This window comes from Carassius auratus, unplaced genomic scaffold (assembly GCF_003368295.1).
Source record: "Carassius auratus strain Wakin unplaced genomic scaffold, ASM336829v1 scaf_tig00005214, whole genome shotgun sequence".
NCBI lineage: Eukaryota > Metazoa > Chordata > Actinopteri > Cypriniformes > Cyprinidae > Carassius > Carassius auratus.
Genome location: NW_020523638.1, coordinates 2,685,926 through 2,705,060, shown reverse-complemented (window position 1 = coordinate 2,705,060; position 19,135 = coordinate 2,685,926). Strand labels below are relative to the sequence as shown.

Here is a 19,135-nt window from a genome sequence, read left to right as displayed (position 1 = left end):
TTATTGAGACTCTTTTGGCTCCATAACGGTCCATGGGCATGATTTCTGAGTCTGAGATTATCTATATAATCTGTATAGTCTAGCGTGAGTTTAAGCACTCTCAAAAAAACTCCCCTTAAAATCAGTAAAGAGTTCTAAACACTGTCTGATGAATGAATCTCCTACTTGCGTACTTCTGCAATTTGTTGTTTATGACAACAGAATACACTCAGCAAGCGCACGCACTGAACAAAACTCCTGTGTTTCTGTGAAACGCCTCTGGCTGTTGCACTCAAAAACTAAATAGACTCTTTTGTGATTGGTTATAACACGCAACATTGCAAAAACATGGGAAAAGATTCATGGTGCAACTAGGCTAATTACTTGAAATGCTTTTGTTGTGCTCTTCTACGTGAAGAATCTGTTGGTTTGAGGCATAAGGCCGCGGTTCTCAATTCCAGTCCTCGTGACCCCCTGCTCTGCACATTTTCTTTGTCTCTCTTATCGCTAGATGTTTGTTATATTCTAATGTAAGTTCCCTACGAAGTGAATATCTCATGATACTCTGCCATGATTCCAGTTCGAAGTGAACATATATGTTCCATTCAAAGTGCACCAAAGTGTGTAAGATGAATATAAATTGTATTTACTTGCAGAGGTATATGATGTCACACTTGTCCTTGTGTGAAGACGTTGCACAGCGCAAATCCGTGAATGAATGTTCAGAAGTGAGAGAAACTTCAGCAGATTTTCCCCTGCTCATGATGTAAGGAGCAATGAACAATGTAGGAAACATGTTAATGGGAACACAGTTCATGCAAGGAGCTCACTTCTAACGAGCTGATTATCTGAATCAGGTGTGTTAGCAAAGAGAGACATAACATACGTACAGAGCAGGGGGTCGAGAGACTACCTAACGTTACCAATAGAAGAAGTTTATTAATAGTGATGGGTACTGTCGAAACACTCTTTCAGGAAGCTTCCAATCATTAGGTTTTTAATTGTGAAAGGCTACTTATTTGTGTATAATCCAAAAATGATAATGATATTAAATTGCTTCTAATTAAACTAGGTTGCCTAGCCCTGACCCATAACACACAAAATAAACACCACATATATAAAATATATGATATCCTTAGAAAATGGAGGTAAAACACACAGTTTGGGGGTTTTAAAGTTCTTTATTACTCATTTAGTTGTTTTCTTATTATTTAGTTGAAAAAAAAAAACTATTATTGACATTGGTCACAATTGTTGGAAATGTGTGAAGAGAGCTTATATAATTTTTTATATATATATATATATATATATATATATATATATATATATATATATATATATATATATATATATATATATATATAATTATTTGAGTTCGAATATTTGTGCTCTTCTGGAAATCTATAGAACATTACTGGAATTTACCTTTTTTGACAATTGCGATTAAGATCCTATAGAGCACCCCTCAAAAAGATAAAGGGCCTGCCGTTTTCTCCTGCTGGAGAGAACACCCTTGCTGCTATAACTGCAGGGGCCTGCTGTCATCCCCAGCAGAGGATGAACACCCCTCGCTACCTAAATTAAAGAGGGGCCTGCTATTCTCTACCTCCTTTTAGAGGGGAGCATACCCCTCTGCTAGCCAGTAGGCTGCATTAAGAATATCTCAGTAACATTGTCTTTTCTCTTTTGCAGGAATGGAACAACGATGGTTTTAGGGTGTTCTTCTTCAGGCAGTACTACCTCATTATGTTTTGGGGGTTAATGTTTAAGCTCTTGTAAGTTCAGTTAATTTGGGAGCAAGAAAATATAATCAGATTAGCATGAAGTGGTTTTATTATAAGTTCCTTGCCATTACACATGTGCTTTATAAACACTATTGTAATAGCCAAAGGGAAGTCTATATTTAAAAGGTCAAGCATCAAGAGGCAACTCAAGCAAACACAATTCACCAAAACAATAAGGTGAAAAGAAACAAAAAACTAAGCCAAAAAAAAAAAAAAATAAAATACATAAATAAATATTCATAATATAAACCTTAATTGTCAATAAGGAACTTCTGTTTTAGGTACTCCAGAAAAAAAAGTCATACTTGTTGCTGGTGATGCTGTTTTTGGAGTTGATTAATTATCTTCTACTGAAATCTTGAGAGATTGAATGTCTTCATTTATTTCAGTTGATTTCATCTAAAGCTGTGACTGAAGTTAGTTGTAGTTCTTCTGTTTCTCTTTTCTTGAGAGATTCTGCTTGATAACAGCAGCTGTTCATTACTAATGCTCAATCAGCACGTACCCAGCACACATGCCCGCACGGGCCCACTGCGGGTTTTCTGTGGGACAGTGTGGGCAGAGCAAACCCACACTAAACCCACGTGGGCCCCATGTGGGTTAGCCCATGCGGGGCCCACAGCAGTTTTGCCCACAGGGGGCCCCAAGCGGGTTACGTGTGTGCAAGCCGACTGTGGGCTTGCCCACACAAAACCCGCTTGGGGCCCTCTGTGTGTTAGCCCATGCAGGCCCACAGCGGGTTTGCCCTTTTGGGCCCACATGATGGTTTTCTGTGGGCAAGCCCCCTGTGGGAAAACAAGAGAAAACAAGTAAGTAAATTATTAGAGTTTAAGTCTAAATGGGGAACTTTTTTTAACAATAGAATTAGAATAGTGAGTGCTAAAGTTAGAGTGTCAAATAAAGATGGAATAGATGTGTTTTAAGCCGATTCTTGAAGATGGCTAAGGACTGAGCTGCTCGGATTGAGATGGGGAGGTCATTCAACCAGGAGGGAACATTTAATTTAAAAGTCTGTAAAAGTGACACGCAAGCTTCTAGCACATAAGTCTGAAGTAATGCATTTAGGTAAAGGGGTGCAGAGCCAGTGTTGGTTTTGTATGCAAACATAAATACCTTGAATTTAATGTGAGCAGCAATTTGTAGCCAGTGCAAATTGATAAACATATACACATAATAAATACACACAGCACATACATATATTATGTAAAAAAAAAAGAAAAAGAAAAAAAAAAGCCAATGAGAGCAGGAACTGCCGAAACTCTGCATAGTTAATGAGCTGTCATTCCGACTTCAACTGATACCGCCCAGCTCCGCTCACTAGGTAAGCTTTTTAAATGTCTCAGTTAATTTCTAATTTTTCATTACAATTTGAAAAATTAGTCAAAATAGTTGTGAATTAATTATTAAATTTGCGTCAGCTCTTCAGCACGTTATTAATTCTAGCCAATGAGAGCAGGAACTGCCGGTACTCTGCATAGTTAATGAGCTGTCATTCTGACTTCAACTGATACCGCCCAGCTCCGCTCAACCAGGTAAGCTTTTTAAATGTCTCAGTTAATTTCTTAATTTTTCATCACAATTTGTAAAATTAGTCAAAATAGTTGTGAATTAATTATTTTATAGGAATTAATTTACACATTTTAATTTTGATTAACAATGTTGCTAGTGGCTTTTTTAAATCACCAACGGTATTAACGGCAGACTTCCGATCGTTTTCTAAGGTAACGTAATCTCTGGTAATATATCCTTTCAAATTGCACATGAATTCATTATATTAACATTTATTTACGTCCATTGCGGTGTTAATTGGGTTTCATTTCCTTTTCTGTTTTGTTTTACAGCGAGCAGTAACGTTAGGCCTAACGTAACAGTTACATAACGTAGTCTAATGGAGTTAGGTTAAGTCCGTATAATGTCTCTTATAAAGTCCTTAATAGCAACATAAACGAAGATTAATATAGCATAATACAATACCTCGGCTACACACGCTTATCAAATCTCGTTATCATTAATGTATGGCTGTTCATAACTGATAGTTTTCTCTTGAATGTATAACGTTAGTTAATTTGTATGTAGTTACATTCATTCATACAAACCTATGTAATATTTAAGTGATAATTTATTTTTTCTCCCTTATCCATTCTCAGATATTAAACCATACACCATATATTATTATTTTTTTTATTCTTTCCATTCTAGTCCTGATCGCAGAGTTAAGGTCCTGTCTCAATCCTGTACTGCTGAAGCAGCTGACGTCTTCAGGATCACCACACACTTCAGGACAGGTGTGTGAACAGATTAGAGATAAACTCTGCAGGATGCTGGTCCTCCAGGACATCACTGTTGTAAGTGATCAACCTAGCAGTCATCCTGCGTCTCTTCTCAATGGTGTCAAAATAAAAATAACTTTTAATTTGTATTGATATATGCAATATTTCACTGATATTCATTGATGTTTCCTCTTTTTCTCCATTTAGAGAGTCACTAGGAACAGGTCACTGCATCTTTTGTAATGTAAGTACACTTTAATTTGTTTAAAGCTGCATATTCATGCATCAAGTTAAAGTCATTAGTTAATTTTTAAAGCGCTAATTTTTCCAAAAATGAAAGGTCTGTCATTTACCTGTATTACTTACTGTATTACAATAATAAGCTATTTTTATCTGTGACTCAGACATCCTCTTGGGAAAAAGTCTCAAACCCAGCAAACACTGTTGTCTCATTTAGTCATTCACACTCTGTCACTCTCTGTGTATCTCTGGTATCAGTAAAGCATACATTCATTTATTATTAACATTAAAAAACTTTCCAAAAAAAAACAAAAAACTATAAGTGCCCTGGGAGACTTCCCGAGGAGGAAATTTTGACTTTGTTTAGGCTTATATATATATATATATATATATATATATATATATATATATATATATATATATATATATATATATATACACACACATATTTAAATTTTAATTGTTGTTTTCTTTCTCAGGTAGATGCTTGGATAAAAAGCAGCCATGCTACAGCATCTAAAATGGAGACTATTAAATCTATTAAAGTGGCTCTGTAACATAAGAGACTTGGGATGGTGGAAGGAGCAGAAGATCAGAGATCTACTGGTGCCCATTAGGGATTGATTTATCTATAATTATCTATAATATCTACTTAATGTTCTAATGAAGTTATAATTGGTCATTATTCTTTTTTATAAATCTATTCAATAGATTCTAGTGTTCAATAGTTGGGGTCAGAAAGTTTTTTCTTTCTTTAAGATATTACTTGTATTCAGCAAGGGTGCATTAAACTGATAAAAAGCAACAGTAAAAACGTTTACATTGTTGGACAAAAATCCTATTAAAAAAAATAAATAAATGCTGCTCTTTTAAAACCTCTAAAGTAACCTGACAAAAATATATTACTGTTTCCAAAAATGAAGCAGCCCAACTGTTTTTGAGATGCTAAAAAAATTATTGAGCACCAAAACCAGAATATTTTAATAATTTCTTTTGGATTGTATGACACAAAAGACGAGTAATGGCTGGTGAAAATTAAACACCATAGTAAAACAGAATTCGTTTCTCTAAAAAAAAAAATTTTTTTACGGTTATTTAAAATTTTAATATTTCATAATGTTACTGCTTTAACTGTATTTCTTATCAAATAAATGTTTTGGTGAGCATAAGAGACTTGTTTCAAAAACATTTACAAATCTTACCTATCCTAAACTTTGAACAGTGTTTTTCTTCATTTATTACATGGCCGTGAATAAATCAAAGTATTTGAAATGTATGACTCTTTAATTTATTACTTCTACTTCTACTAATAATTATTCTGCATGTGATTTAATAGTAATATTGCAGCATTCTGCAGGTACAAAGTTTTATTTGTTAAGGTCACAAAGGCCCTACACAGGTTTATGTCCACATTTCCCTCCAAAGTCTGGGCATACTGTGAAGTGACATTCAGCCAAGTATGGTGACCCATACTCAGAATTTGTGCTCTGCATTTAACCCATCCGAAATGCACACACACAGAGCAGTGAACACACACACACTGTGAGCACACACCCGGAGCAGTGGGCAGCCATTTATGCTGCGGCGCCCGGGGAGCAGTTAGGGGTTCGATGCCTTGCTCAAGGGCACCTAAGTCATGGTATTGAAGGTGGAGAGAGAACTGTACATGCACTACCCCCACCCACAATTCCGTCCGGCCCGAGACTAGAACCCACAACCCTTCGATTGGGAGTCCGACTCTCTAACCATTAGGCCACGACTTCCCCTGTGAGGACTGCTGGGGCCCTAGGTCCACATTTTCAGCTGGGACGCTACTTTGGATGAATAGAGGGCACACTTTTGGCCCACAGTATTCCCACACTCTCCCCACTGTGCCCACACCCAGCCCACACTGTCCCCGCACTCTCCCCACTGTGCCCACACTCAGCCCACACCCAGCCCACACTCTCCCCACTGTGCCAACACCCAGCCCACACTGTGCCCACACTCTCCCCACTGTGCCCACACCCAGCCCACACTCTCCCCACTGTGCCAACACCCAGCCCACACTGTACCCACACTCTCCCCACTGTGCCCACACCCAGCCCACACTCTCCCCACTGTGCCCACACCCAGCCCACACTGTACCCACACTCTCCCCACTGTGCCCACAGCCAGCCCACACTGTCCCCACACTCTCCCCACTGTGCCCACAGCCAGCCCACACTGTACCCACACTCTCCCCACTGTGCCCACACCCAGCCCACACTGTACCCACACTCTCCCCACTGTGCCCACAGCCAGCCCACACTGTACCCACACCCAGCCCACACTGTACCCACACTCTCCCCACTGTGCCCACACCCAGCCCACACTGTCCCCGCGCTCTCCCCACTGTGCCCACAGCCAGCCCACACTGTCCCCACACTCTCCCCACTGTGCCCACAGCCAGCCCACACTGTACCCACACTCTCCCCACTGTGCCCACACCCAGCCCACACTGTACCCACACTCTCCCCACTGTGCCCACACTGTACCCACACCCAGCCCACACTGTACCCACACTCTCCCCACTGTGCCCACACCCAGCCCACACTGTCCCCGCGCTCTCCCCACTGTGCCCACAGCCAGCCCACACTGTCCCCACACTCTCCCCACTGTGCCCACAGCCAGCCCACACTGTCCCCGCGCTCTCCCCACTGTGCCCACAGCCAGCCCACACTGTCCCCACACTCTCCCCACTGTGCCCACAGCCAGCCCACACTGTCCCCACACTCTCCCCACTGTGCCCACAGCCAGCCCACACTGTACCCACACTCTCCCCACTGTGCCCACACCCAGCCCACACTGTACCCACACTCTCCCCACTGTGCCCACAGCCAGCCCACACCCAGCCCACACTCTCCCCACTGTGCCCACACCCAGCCCACACTGTACCCACACTCTCCCCACTGTGCCCACAGCCAGCCCACACTGTACCCACACCCAGCCCACACTGTGTACATACCTGTGGTCATGTTATGGGCACACAATTGGTCCTATTGTTGGCCCACTCAGATTTGTGTGGGCCAGCCCACACTCAACCCACACTTTTAGGCTGTCCCACTCGGGCCCCACACGTGCCCCGCATTTCACACCGGTATTGGGGCCGACAGTGGGCTGCCCACACGGGCAAGATTTTTTGCCCGCAGTGGGCCCACGCGGGCCCCAAAGGGGCATGTTTGCTGGGTAATTAATCACATAATTATCTCATTAACTTTTAGAGGGCTTTTACACTGGGCTCATTTGCTGCGGTCGAAGCCCGAGCACAATTGACTCAATCGCGGAGTCCCAATTCGCCTACTTATACTACGACCTTAAAGTATGTAATTTTTTTTGAGGAAAAAGTACATACTTTTGAGTGTGTAGCAAAAGAGTATGTACATTCTGGGACATACTTCGATGACATCATGCAACGTGAACGACAACGTGGTTGCCTAGTTACGCACACCACAACTGTTAAAGTTTCATTCATTCTTTATGTCCAATAAAATTTTATTTACTATTCCCATCTTTTTTCTCATCTTTTTTTTTCACAATACATTTTACAATGTGTTCTTCTACCAAGTTGAGGAGTGAAGAAGCAAGGCGGTGTCGTCGTTGAACCAAACTTTAATTAGGGTTAAACATTTGAATTCTTACACTTAAAAGCTGAGGGCGCATCTCCGCTGCTGCATCTGGCTGCCATGTTTACATCACCGCAAAGCCATCGCAAAGCTCCTCCCTCCCGCATGCAATGGGTTGTGGGCAATATTAGCACTTAGAGTGTGCATTGATATGCACTTCGAATTCTAACCGGAAATAGTAGACCATCCGGGTATCTTTGGAATACTCTTTTCAACATACTACGATTTGGGATGTACTAATTCTAGTTTCGCATACTATTTAGGACGGATAGAATGAGAATTGGGACTCAGCAAATAGTTGTATCAAACCCAGGTGCATTTGCAGTCACCTTACGTCATCGCAAACACACACGGAAAACGCATGTGGGCTAGAACACAACGCGACTGCGCATAGTTGTCTTTTTTTATTTTATTTAATTTTTTGGTGCTATTATGCACAACATAATAGTAGCAATAATCCTGCTTTATTCTTTTGGGCAAATAATTGACTTGGGTCTTCGTTCAAGTTTCAAATGATTACTGGATGGTCCTGTACAAAACAGAAACAAAAATAAACTCCAGTCAAAAAAAAAAATTTTTTTTTACTCCTTCATCTTTCTTTCTTTCATACAGGGGACAACGGAATTTAAAGGTGATTAAAGTAAGTCCAATAATAAAGCAGAGCAAACACATTAACATATAAACACATTAAAATAATATCTATCAATTATAACTTTAATGTTACATTTAAATTGTTGATGTATGGATCCTACATCCCCAGCCCTTAACTGTATAAGCAGGCAAACTAAATCAGTGATCACATTAAATTATCTTGAGCCATAAACCTTCAGAAGAAGAGTCTTTGAAGTCACAGCTTGATTGTCTATTCAATCTACAGTCAACCAGCTTCTTGTAGAAGACGTATTTTAGAGATGGGTCGATTCAATGTGCTGCATTTTGTCTGAGCACACACACTGAACATTTCCCTTAGAGTCAAGCATTGTCTTGATAATACAATTTACTGTATTCTCCTGGAATTCCAAGGTGCATTGGAATCCACAATCAGGACAATGTCTCCAATCACAAATATTTATTTTCAGCCTGGACCATCACTGACGTTCCTGCAGAAGAGGTAAATATACTGGTTTCTTCCGATGCCAGAAAAGATCCACCAGATATTGAATTTATTTCCATCTATACTTTGCATAAACATCATCTTTCTTGACCACACCTGTTTCTTTATCAACAACAGATGGTTTATGGGTCAAGGTCTGAAGGTTGTTAGGGTTGTCAGACATTTTGGTGATGGGCCTGTCAATGATGAGTGATTCCACCTCACACAACCGAGTATGTAGGCTATCATCATCCAATACCTGCTTTCTCAGTAAATAATTCAGAACCTTTCTCACTCTGCGAATCTTTTATGACGATGACGATATGCTCCAATAGTGTTAAATATAGGGTGATCAAATGTGCCATTTTCCCAGGACACAAACTGGACAGAATTATTTGTACACCACAGAATTCCCAATGCTCTTTCTATGGGAAGCAACTCACTGTCCAGATCTTTCACGTCAGTGGCTCGTTCCTCTATAGGGATGAACAAAAGTACAGTTCTGCTATTATTAATGGAAAAAAACGCCAGCCCAGAAAGTGTAATCCAGCGGCCTGGTCAAAAGTTGAATGCGTATTTGGTCTTTTACTTGCGCTTCTGAATTTATTAGGATTTAGTAAAAATTTTAATCTAGCTCTGTGTTGAGTCTGACTCCAGTTTCACCTGATCATTAAATTTGGCCAATATTTGTTATTAAAAGCTGATCAAAGATATCTCTTTATTTATATTTTTATTAATTTAGATACTTGAGTATTCTGGAAATCCCATACTTTCAATTCTTTGTTCATTAGGAAACAATTAATCAAACAGGAATGGCACTCAGCTAACTGTGAACCCACGGACACAAACTCGTCAGTTCTGACTAACTCAGAGGAGGCAGAGTCATTATAATACCTTCAAGTGAGCTACACCCTGCACGCTCATAACAAAGCTACACCGACAGAGTACTGCCTATGGCGAAAAGCTCCTTTTTTCCTCGATGCTGAAGCCTTTTTTCCATAGTGCAGTGCAACTGCACTGCCGTTGGTTTAATCTGTTAAACTTTTTAAACTAATGACGGTGCTGTGTAGCTGTGCGAGCCTGTGACAATGAAGCGCACCAAAGCCCACCAAAATGGGCAGGGCGAATGCCTTTATAAGCAGGCAAATCTCCAGATAAACGAATTCAACCGCGCCGTGCCACGGTAGGGAACGACAAGACTTATCTTGGACACATTGGGGTCCAGGGGACAAGTGAGGGTGCCGGAGCCATCAAACCCTTTACGCTACACTAAGAGGGAGCTAGCTCCCTGGATGTGGTATGTTGATGGATTTGATAGAGGCCGTTGTATCATACTGAGAGGACCCGAGCATGCAAGGTCGGGATGTAAAGGTTATAGAATCTGACAAAAGTGGAGGGCAAGGACCAGCCGGCTGCCTCACAGATGTCCTTGATATCGACAGCACTAGACCAGGCTCATGAAGAGGCCATGCCTCTAGTGAAGTGGGCTCTTACTCCTATGGGGCACTCAAGGCCCATAGAGGAGTAACACAGGGCGATAGTGTCAACTTTCCAACGTGAGAGTTGCTACTTTGAGACCGAAGACCCCTTGGTGCCACCAAAGCAGACAAAAAGCTGGTCAGATTGCTGGAACGGATGTGACCGCTCAATGTAAATCCTCAGTGCCCTCACTGGGCAGAGTTATTCCAGCTCTCGCTCACCTGACAAAGGAGGCAGTGCTTAGAGGGAAATTACCTGTGCTCTGAACGGGGTCAAGAGCACTTTAGGGACGTAGCAATGCCTGGGTTTTAAAATGACCTTTGAGTCATTGGGCCCAAACTCAAGGCATGCAGGGCTCACCGAGAGGGCCTGCAGATTGCCAACATACTTTACTGATGCTAGCACAAGTAGAAGAGCGGTTTTTAGTGTTAGAGACCAAAGGTAAGCTGACCGCAGTGGCTCAAAGAGAGGCCCTTTGAGTGCTTCAAGGACCGTGGAAAGATCCCAAGTGGGAACAGGGAGAGGATGCGGGGGGGTTCAACCACCTATAACCTCTCAGGAAATGTAGGAGATTGACGATCTCAGCTGGTCCACTGCAGTGCCTCTTCGACGGCGAGAGCTCGTTCCAGGCGAAGGCGTTAATCAAACGGGATCCAGCGAAATGAAGTCGTCGCTGAAGGCTTATATAGCCATTCGCCCCGCCTATTTTGGCGTGCTGGATTGCCACCGGCTCGCACAGCTACGGTACACTGTCATTGGTTAAAAATTTTTTAACAGATTAAACCAATAGCACTGCGCTATTGAAAAAAGGTTTCAGCATTGAGGAAAAAAGGAGCTTTTCCCCATATGCAGTATGAGTGAAGTATTGAAAGGGAACTGTCAATCAAAAATTCAGTAGCCAATGAGTACACACCACTGCTAGCCCCGCCCCCTGAGAGATTAACTAAAACCTCAGTATCTTAAATGAAAAATTCTTGCAGATCAGCGAAAGAATGTGACGATTCGTGTACCAGAGAGACACAGGGAGAGCGAGAGATCCAATTGCAGGTATTTATTCCATAAAGGGTAATCCAAAATCGTTGTCAAAACACAGCCAATGTCAAAGCCAAACAGACAGTCCAAAATAAATAAACAAAAACAAAGAAGGGAACAGGAAAGGGAACTTGGAAGACGAGAGGTTGGGTGAATCTCGGAAGACGAGAAGACGAAGAGGAATCTCGGATGATGAGAATGCTGCATACACGAAGGGTAAGGACTCCGTACAAACAACAGGAAAAGACTGGAATATATAGAGAGGCTAATGACAATAGAGTTCCTGCACCTGGTGCAATTAACAGGAGTGCAATTACTGTGAAGACAGGACCAGACTAGAGGAATTCTAGTGCCTACAGTGAAGTGCCTAAGTGGAAGTAAGCCCACTAGTGGACACCCAGGGAAACAGAGACTAGACAGCGTGACAAAGAAAGAGGAGAAAACAGTTAGCAAAACATGCATTGTATTAAAAACGAAGTCAAAGATTAAGGAATATTTTTTTTCTGCTTCAAAGACATTTTATTCAGTTTCAGTTCATTTTCATAATCTTCTTGAAAAAATACACTTTTATAGGCACAAAAGTAATTCCATATATAAATCTTTTATTTGTTAGATATGCTGGAAAAAAGAAGTCTGACCACCAGATGCTATTAATGCGCATTAGTAATTAACAAAAAACATTTTAATTTTTTTTGGCTCAATTTGATGAAAGCCTCAAATGTTTCAGAATGCCTTGGTTTCCCACCACTACCAGAAAAATAAAACATTTCAACAGACACCCACCTCCCTACAACTTCCTGCATATTTGAGTGTGAAGTTGGCAACAACGAGAACTGATGGCAAAGCTCTGTAGGCAAACAGCAGAATATTACATTACTATAATACACAGCTATAGAACGTAACAGTAACTAAATAATGCAGTAACTTTAGAGTTAAGAAGGGGCAAAGAAAGGGCAAAGAAGGTACAGAAGTGTCCCTTTTGAGGGTATTGCCCTGCAGTGGCAAGCTGTTTAACAGCTAAAGGTACAATTTTTTCTTTTTCTGACAGTGTTCCTCCAACAGCTCAGATATGCATTTCAAGGGTGTGCCAGAGTTTCAGTGCAAAGTTTGTAACTTCTCATATGCCTCTTTTATTTGTTTGTTTCATGTATGTGCAAATAGTTTTGTTCTTAGTCTTTTGTCCAGGCACATTTTTTTTTCTGTCCATGTCCATTTTTTCTGTCTGTTCTAAACTTTTTTTTTCTCCCATTGTTGATATTTGAGCTGTTTTGTTTCACTGTCAAAAGCCAGTAACTCAAGTTTTTTTATTAATTGCTTTTCTTTTGTGTACTACATCTAAGGAGTTCAAAATTACAAACAAGTATTCTTGAGTTTCACATTTTGCATACTAAAATACACAGAAGTAAAATGAAGTTCTAGTAACATTGTGAGTCAACTAAACGCTCCTTCTTCCTTGATATACATCCTCCTTCCTTGATATACATCTCTCTTGCTTTATTCCTCTCACTTATCAATGTGGACACGAGTATTTCAGGAATAATGCTGCTCCGTCAGAATTTTCTCATCATTCTTGTGTTCTTTGGGATGGTATTGAGTGGGTATGTAATTACTCTTCAACAATATTAGATGGTTGTGTTTGGGTTGTAAATTGATGTGATAATAATGCAGTATTATTTCCCAGAGGTTGGTAACATTAGTGAGTATTTACATTCGGAGTAGTATGTGTATTTAGCCTTGCCACTCTATTCTGCTTAAGCACCTTATTGTTAAAGCAAAAAATCCTTATGAACTAAGCTTGAAAACTTAAGTTTCTGGAACTGCATTTTATAACCCCTTTAAAAATTTGAACTTTTTTATTTTATTCTTAGGACATATGTGACCCTGGACCACAAAACCAAAAAGTCTTGAGTGTAAATTTTTAGAAACTGAGATTTATACATCATCTGTAAGCGAATAAATAAGCTTTCCATTGATGTATGGTTTATTAGGACAGACAATATTTGGCCGAGATACAACTATATGAAAATATGGAATCTAAGGGTGCAAAACAATAAAAATACTGAGAAAACCGCCTTTTGAAGTTGTCCAAATGAATTCTTAGCATTGAATATCAATAAAAAAAATAGTTTTGATATACTTACAGTAGGACATTTACAAAATATATTAATAGAACATGATTTTTACTTAATTTCCTAATGATTTTTGCCATAAAAGAAAATTCGATAATTTTGACCCATACAATGTTTTTTGGCTATTGCTAAAAATATACCCCAGTGACTTAAGACCGGGTCACATATCATTCCATGTTTTGTGCAGTGAGAGGTGCCTTTTTTATTTGTTTTCTATTGGCATTGAGCATTTTTAAATGCATTCTGTCAGACAGAGATTAGCGTTTTAATTTATAACAGTCAGACAGAACGTGTTTTTCAGGTTTGAAAACGCAATGCCAAAATGAAAATAAGAACGCATTCTGTCTAATCAGGACTAAGGATGGTTACTCTATAGTGTTTCAGGTTGTAGGATTGCTGAATGATAGGTTTGGGAGAGAAAACAAAAGTTTTGATTGATTTTTAACCCTACAATATCAAGCAATTCTTTTCCCCTTGCATTTTCTGAGTACGTGACAAACATAATATACAGTCATGGTCAAAAAAATCAGCTCCCTTGGTAAATATGATCAAAAAAAGGCTGTGAAAATTCATCTGCATTGTTAATCCTTTTGATCTTTTATTTAAAAAATTTATAAAAATGTATCCTTTTATTGGATACATTTTCTCAAATACTTATTGGACACAATTATTGGCACCCCTAGAAATTATTTTTAGTAAAATATTTTTGAAGTATATTCCCATTCATATTCACAATTTAGAGCACTCTAGCATGATTATAAACATTAAATTATCCAGCCATGGCTTCCTATTTCACAGAAATATAAAGAGGAGGGAAAACAAAGCCCACATTGCTTAATTATCCATCACAATGAGAAAAACAAAATAATATATTTCTTATGTGCAGCAAAAGATAATTGAGCTTCACAAATTATTGAAGTGGCTTTAGGAAAAGTGAAAATTCCCATTTCAAACATCAGGGCAATAATTAATAATTTTCAATCAACATAAAATGTTACGAAACTGCCTGGAAGAGGACGTGTGTCTATATCATCCTAATGCATGGTGAGAAGGAGAGTTTGAGTGGCTAAAGACTCTCCAAGGATCACAGCTGGAGAATTGCAGAAAATGGTTGAGTCTCGGGTTCCTAAAGAACCTTCATCACCACATGTTGTTTGGGAGGCTTTCAAGAAAAATTCTCCTAGCTCATCTAAAAACAAACTCCAGAATATTCAGTTATCAGACATGACTGGAACTTCAAAAGGGACTGGCTTCTATGGGCAGATGAAACTAAAAAGTGAGCATTTTAGCAGCAAACACTCAAGATGGGTTTGGTGAACACAGGGATAAAAACTACCCCATATGTACAATGAAATGTACTGCTGTATTTTTGATGTTGTGGGCCTATATTTCTGCTGGAGGTCCTGGAAATCTTGTTTAGATACATGGCATCATGGATTCTATCAAATTCCAAGAGATAAAAAATCAGTAAGAGACTGACTCTGTTAGACATTTTATAATGGGTCATGCTTGGATCTTCCAACCATACAAACACAAACCTAAAAAACAAAACAAAAATGGGTCACTGAGCTCAAAACCAAGCTTCTGCTGTAGCCAGGAGTGAACTGTAGAGAAGAAGCACCAACATGAAGCTGGGAATCTAAAGGGTCTGGAGTGATTCTGTATGAAGGAATTTTCGCTGATCTCTTGTCAGGTTTGTGATTTTTAAAAAAAATAAAAGATCAAAAGGATTAACAATGCAGATTAATTTTCACAGCCTTCTTTGTTCTTAGCACCAAGGGTGCCAATATTTTTGGCCATGACTGTATAAAACTCTAAACTCTGAAAAGAAGATTAAACGGTTGCACATTTACTTTATATCTACTGAAGTTGTCTTCCTTTACAGGCTCGTGTACCTGAACAATATCCAGAGAAGGTGAGTTTAGTGCAGTTAAAAAAAAAAATGGTGCAGATGTAGTTTGTGATGTTCTCTTGATTTGAGAAGTCTACATTACTGAATTAAATATTTTACTGTTTTAAGCTGCAATCAGCAGATAATAGAGCAAGTCGTCATCAAGTGAGTAATGTGCATACACATACAGGTGCATCTCAAATTAGAATGTTATGGAAAATTTCATTTCAGTAAGTCAACACAAATTGTGAAACTCGTGTATCAAATAAACTACTTCAGTCTGTGTGCATTGAATTTAAGTATTTGGTTCTATTAATTGTGATGATTTTGGCACACATTTAACAAAAACCCACCAATTCACTATCTCAACAAATTAAAATACTTAATTAGACCAATAATATAATGTTAGTGAATTATTGGCCTTCTGGAAAGTATGTTCATTTACTGTGCATGTACTCAGTACATGTACTTTAGCTCATCTCTATCTTAAGTTTTTTTGTTTCTCATTTTCCTTTTGAAAATACCCAATAGATTCTCTATGGGGTTCAGGCCTGGTTAGTTTTCTGGTCAGTCAAGCACACCACATGTAGTCATTTGTGTGAAGGTGCCAAATCCTGCTGGGAAATTAAATCAGCATCTTCAAAAAGCTGGTCAGCAGAAGGAAGCATGACGTGCTGCAAAATTTCTTGGTAAATGGGTGCAGTGACTTTGGTTTTCAAAAAACACAATGGACCAAGACCAGCAGTTGACATTGCACCCCAAATCATCACAGACTGTGGAAATTTAACACTGGACTTAGAACTACTTGGGCTATGAGCTTCTCTGAAATCATCATCTGAAATCATGATGTTCTATGAAATCATCACAATTAAAAGAACCAAAGACTTAAACTACTTAAGTTGGTGTGCTCTGAATTTATTTAATATTTCTTGTTTAACAATTTGAGTTGAATTACTGAAATAAATGAAAAACTTTCCCACTGCATTCTAATTTGAAATGCAGCTGTACATCACTCTTCAACACACACACACAAAACACACACATGCTAGTATTTATGTGCATGCTCATATTCAATTCATTTCAAATTCAATTCAAATCAGTAAGGCCGATGATACACAGGGAAACTTTTTGAGCAATGTTACCATGCAGCTTTGGGTAATGTTGCCTTCAAAGGGAAATAAAGTGACACCCAGGGCTGACGACTGATCTAAAGTATCCATATAGAAATTTGTTACACTGTCTTAATGGGAAAGTGCCCAAGAAACATTGCTCAAAAAAAGTTGCCCGGCACAATTGCTCATTAAGTTGCCTCATGTATCATCAGCCTAAGAGTTTGACTCTGTTATTATCAGGCCAAAATGGAAGCAAAAGACCTTTGGATTGCAGTCATCGCCAGGGTGGGTAAAACTTCATCTTCATAAAAGTGACTTTATTTTTAAGTTGATCCTTAGTTAATGAGGACTACTGAACTATTGGTTCATGGTTGTTTTTGAAGTTCTGATCAGATTACCACTGAGAGTTGATGTCTTCAGTTCATAGATGGAAATATAAAAAGTGTGTATCAACTACATGAACAAATAAAAATGTCTGTTGTTCTTTCTACTTATTCATTTTTATTACAGCTTGTTGTACAACCAGCCGAGTGTGTTGGTAGGGTGAGTATTATGTTTTTAGTATTAACCAGTTATTGCCCATTTCCAATCATGAATGAAATGATTACAGCACTGGATGTGTGTTTTTAAAGAAGTCGGGCGGATGTTGCTTCTGTATCATGGTTAGCTCCAATCATTTGGGAGGGAACCTTTAACCCCATACTGATCGACTCTATCTACAAACAACACAATCTCACCATAGCAACCACAGTCTTCGCTTTGGGAAAGTAAGTCTTCATGATGCCTCCATGAAAATAGTAATGATTAAATGAACCATAATATTTCTCCCTGTGTTTGTTTCCTCTGTTTGTTAGATACACACGTTTTGTTAAAGATTTTCTGGAGTCAGCAGAACAGCATTACTTTGTTGGATTTCGAGTGCATTACTACTTGTTTACAGATCAACCAGAATCGATTCCTGAGGTGAAGATGGGTGAAAACCGTAATTTGACAGTTCTAAAGATCCAGAGTTTGAACAGATGGCAGGACATCAGTATGAGCAGGATGGAAAAACTGGAAAAACTAATAGAGAATGAACTGGCCAACGAGGCTGACTATATTTTCTGCCTTGACATAGATACAAAGTTCTATGGCCGTTGGGGTGTGGAGTCTTTGGGTCGTCTGGTAGGTGTGATTCATCCTTGGTTGTTTGACGCTCCAAGGGATCGATTCACATATGAGCGTAGACCAGAGTCTCAAGCATACATTCCAGCTGGGGAAGGTGATTTTTATTATGCTGGTGCTGCATTTGGTGGCTCATTAGAAGATGTACATCAACTCACCAAAACCTGCAGGGAGAAGCTGCTCATTGATGCTGCAAACTCCATTGAGGCAGTATGGCAAGAGGAGTCTCACTTGAACAAGTATTTCCTTTTGAACAAACCTAGTAAACTGCTCTCTCCTGAATATATGTGGAGGGACATCAATGAAAAAGCAGCCCAAATAAAAGTAATTCGCTTCTCTAATGTAGCTAAAAACTACTCTGAAGTTCGTCCAAACCCATAGCAACTGTTGCCACTATTTAACTAAAGTGACATGGTTTTTTTCTCACAGGCCTTCCATAAGACATTGTGAATCTGTTAATATGTAATACTGGCAATAAGGAAGTCGACATCTGCCACCAAGAAATGGATAATAACAGACATATGTGTCAGTACAATGTGTACAAGAAAGATGTTTGAGTACAATGTGGCATCAGAAACAATATATGGCAAAAAAATGTTTGAATAAACACACAAAATGAACTTATTGAACTTTTTGCATTACTCTTTATTATGTAACTGAATGCAATTTGCGTCTATTAAAAACTCTGACAACCATTTGCTTTACCATGAAGAGAGATGAGGTAGGACTTTCAGGGAGCTACAAGGTCTGAAGCTAAGACCAAAACATTAATACATGATACTTTCTGGGTTCTACTGCAAAAATATAACCTAACATATAACTTGCGGTATATGCTGAAACAATATGTGAAATATGACATTTTGTTTGTATGCTTGGTGGATGTTTTCAAGAATTATATACGGAGGTCTTTATGCAAGATAATGGGATGCTTTGATTCTTCAGGCATTGCCGTTCTGCTCAATCTACCTTGAACTCTTCACATGCCCTCCTCATTATATTTATAATTAAAATTATCTAAGAAAAGAAAAATGAAATATTTAATTTCTTTAACTTCTTGTCATGTGATTATTAATAAACATCAGAGAAATGTGAACATGCAAATGTGTTACATAATTATTAACTTCTTGACTTAAAATCTCAGGTCAAGTAAATATATTAGGTGAAAGTGCACTAAATGTAAAGAATAATGTGAATTTGTGCATGGTAATGTGTTTGAAAGACAAAAGTCTTCCAAAGACATAATAATACATGATTAAATAACACACTGAATGATAATTAAACTAGAAATTGATGTGCTCATCAATATGCAATGTTGAAA

General features: G+C 39.1%; 1 protein-coding gene and 1 long non-coding RNA gene across 2 annotated transcripts; both read left to right on the top strand.

Annotated features, from left to right (window-relative positions):
- The first annotated feature begins 3,207 nt into the window (after positions 1 to 3,207).
- On the top strand, positions 3,208 to 5,157 carry LOC113070664 (uncharacterized). The gene is made up of 4 exons (XR_003279977.1): positions 3,208 to 3,295; positions 3,963 to 4,108; positions 4,241 to 4,277; positions 4,753 to 5,157. It is a non-coding gene; the product is annotated as an uncharacterized LOC113070664 (long non-coding RNA).
- Positions 5,158 to 12,902: 7,745 nt separating this feature from the next.
- On the top strand, positions 12,903 to 18,437 carry LOC113070773 (globoside alpha-1,3-N-acetylgalactosaminyltransferase 1-like). Its single transcript, XM_026244210.1, has 7 exons — positions 12,903 to 13,119; positions 15,536 to 15,565; positions 15,671 to 15,706; positions 16,894 to 16,938; positions 17,164 to 17,196; positions 17,286 to 17,420; positions 17,508 to 18,437. The coding sequence occupies exons 1-7, from the start codon at positions 13,061 to 13,063 to the stop codon at positions 18,196 to 18,198; spliced, it is 1,029 nt and encodes a 342-aa protein (XP_026099995.1). The 5' UTR covers positions 12,903 to 13,060; the 3' UTR covers positions 18,199 to 18,437.
- Positions 18,438 to 19,135: the final 698 nt, after the last annotated feature.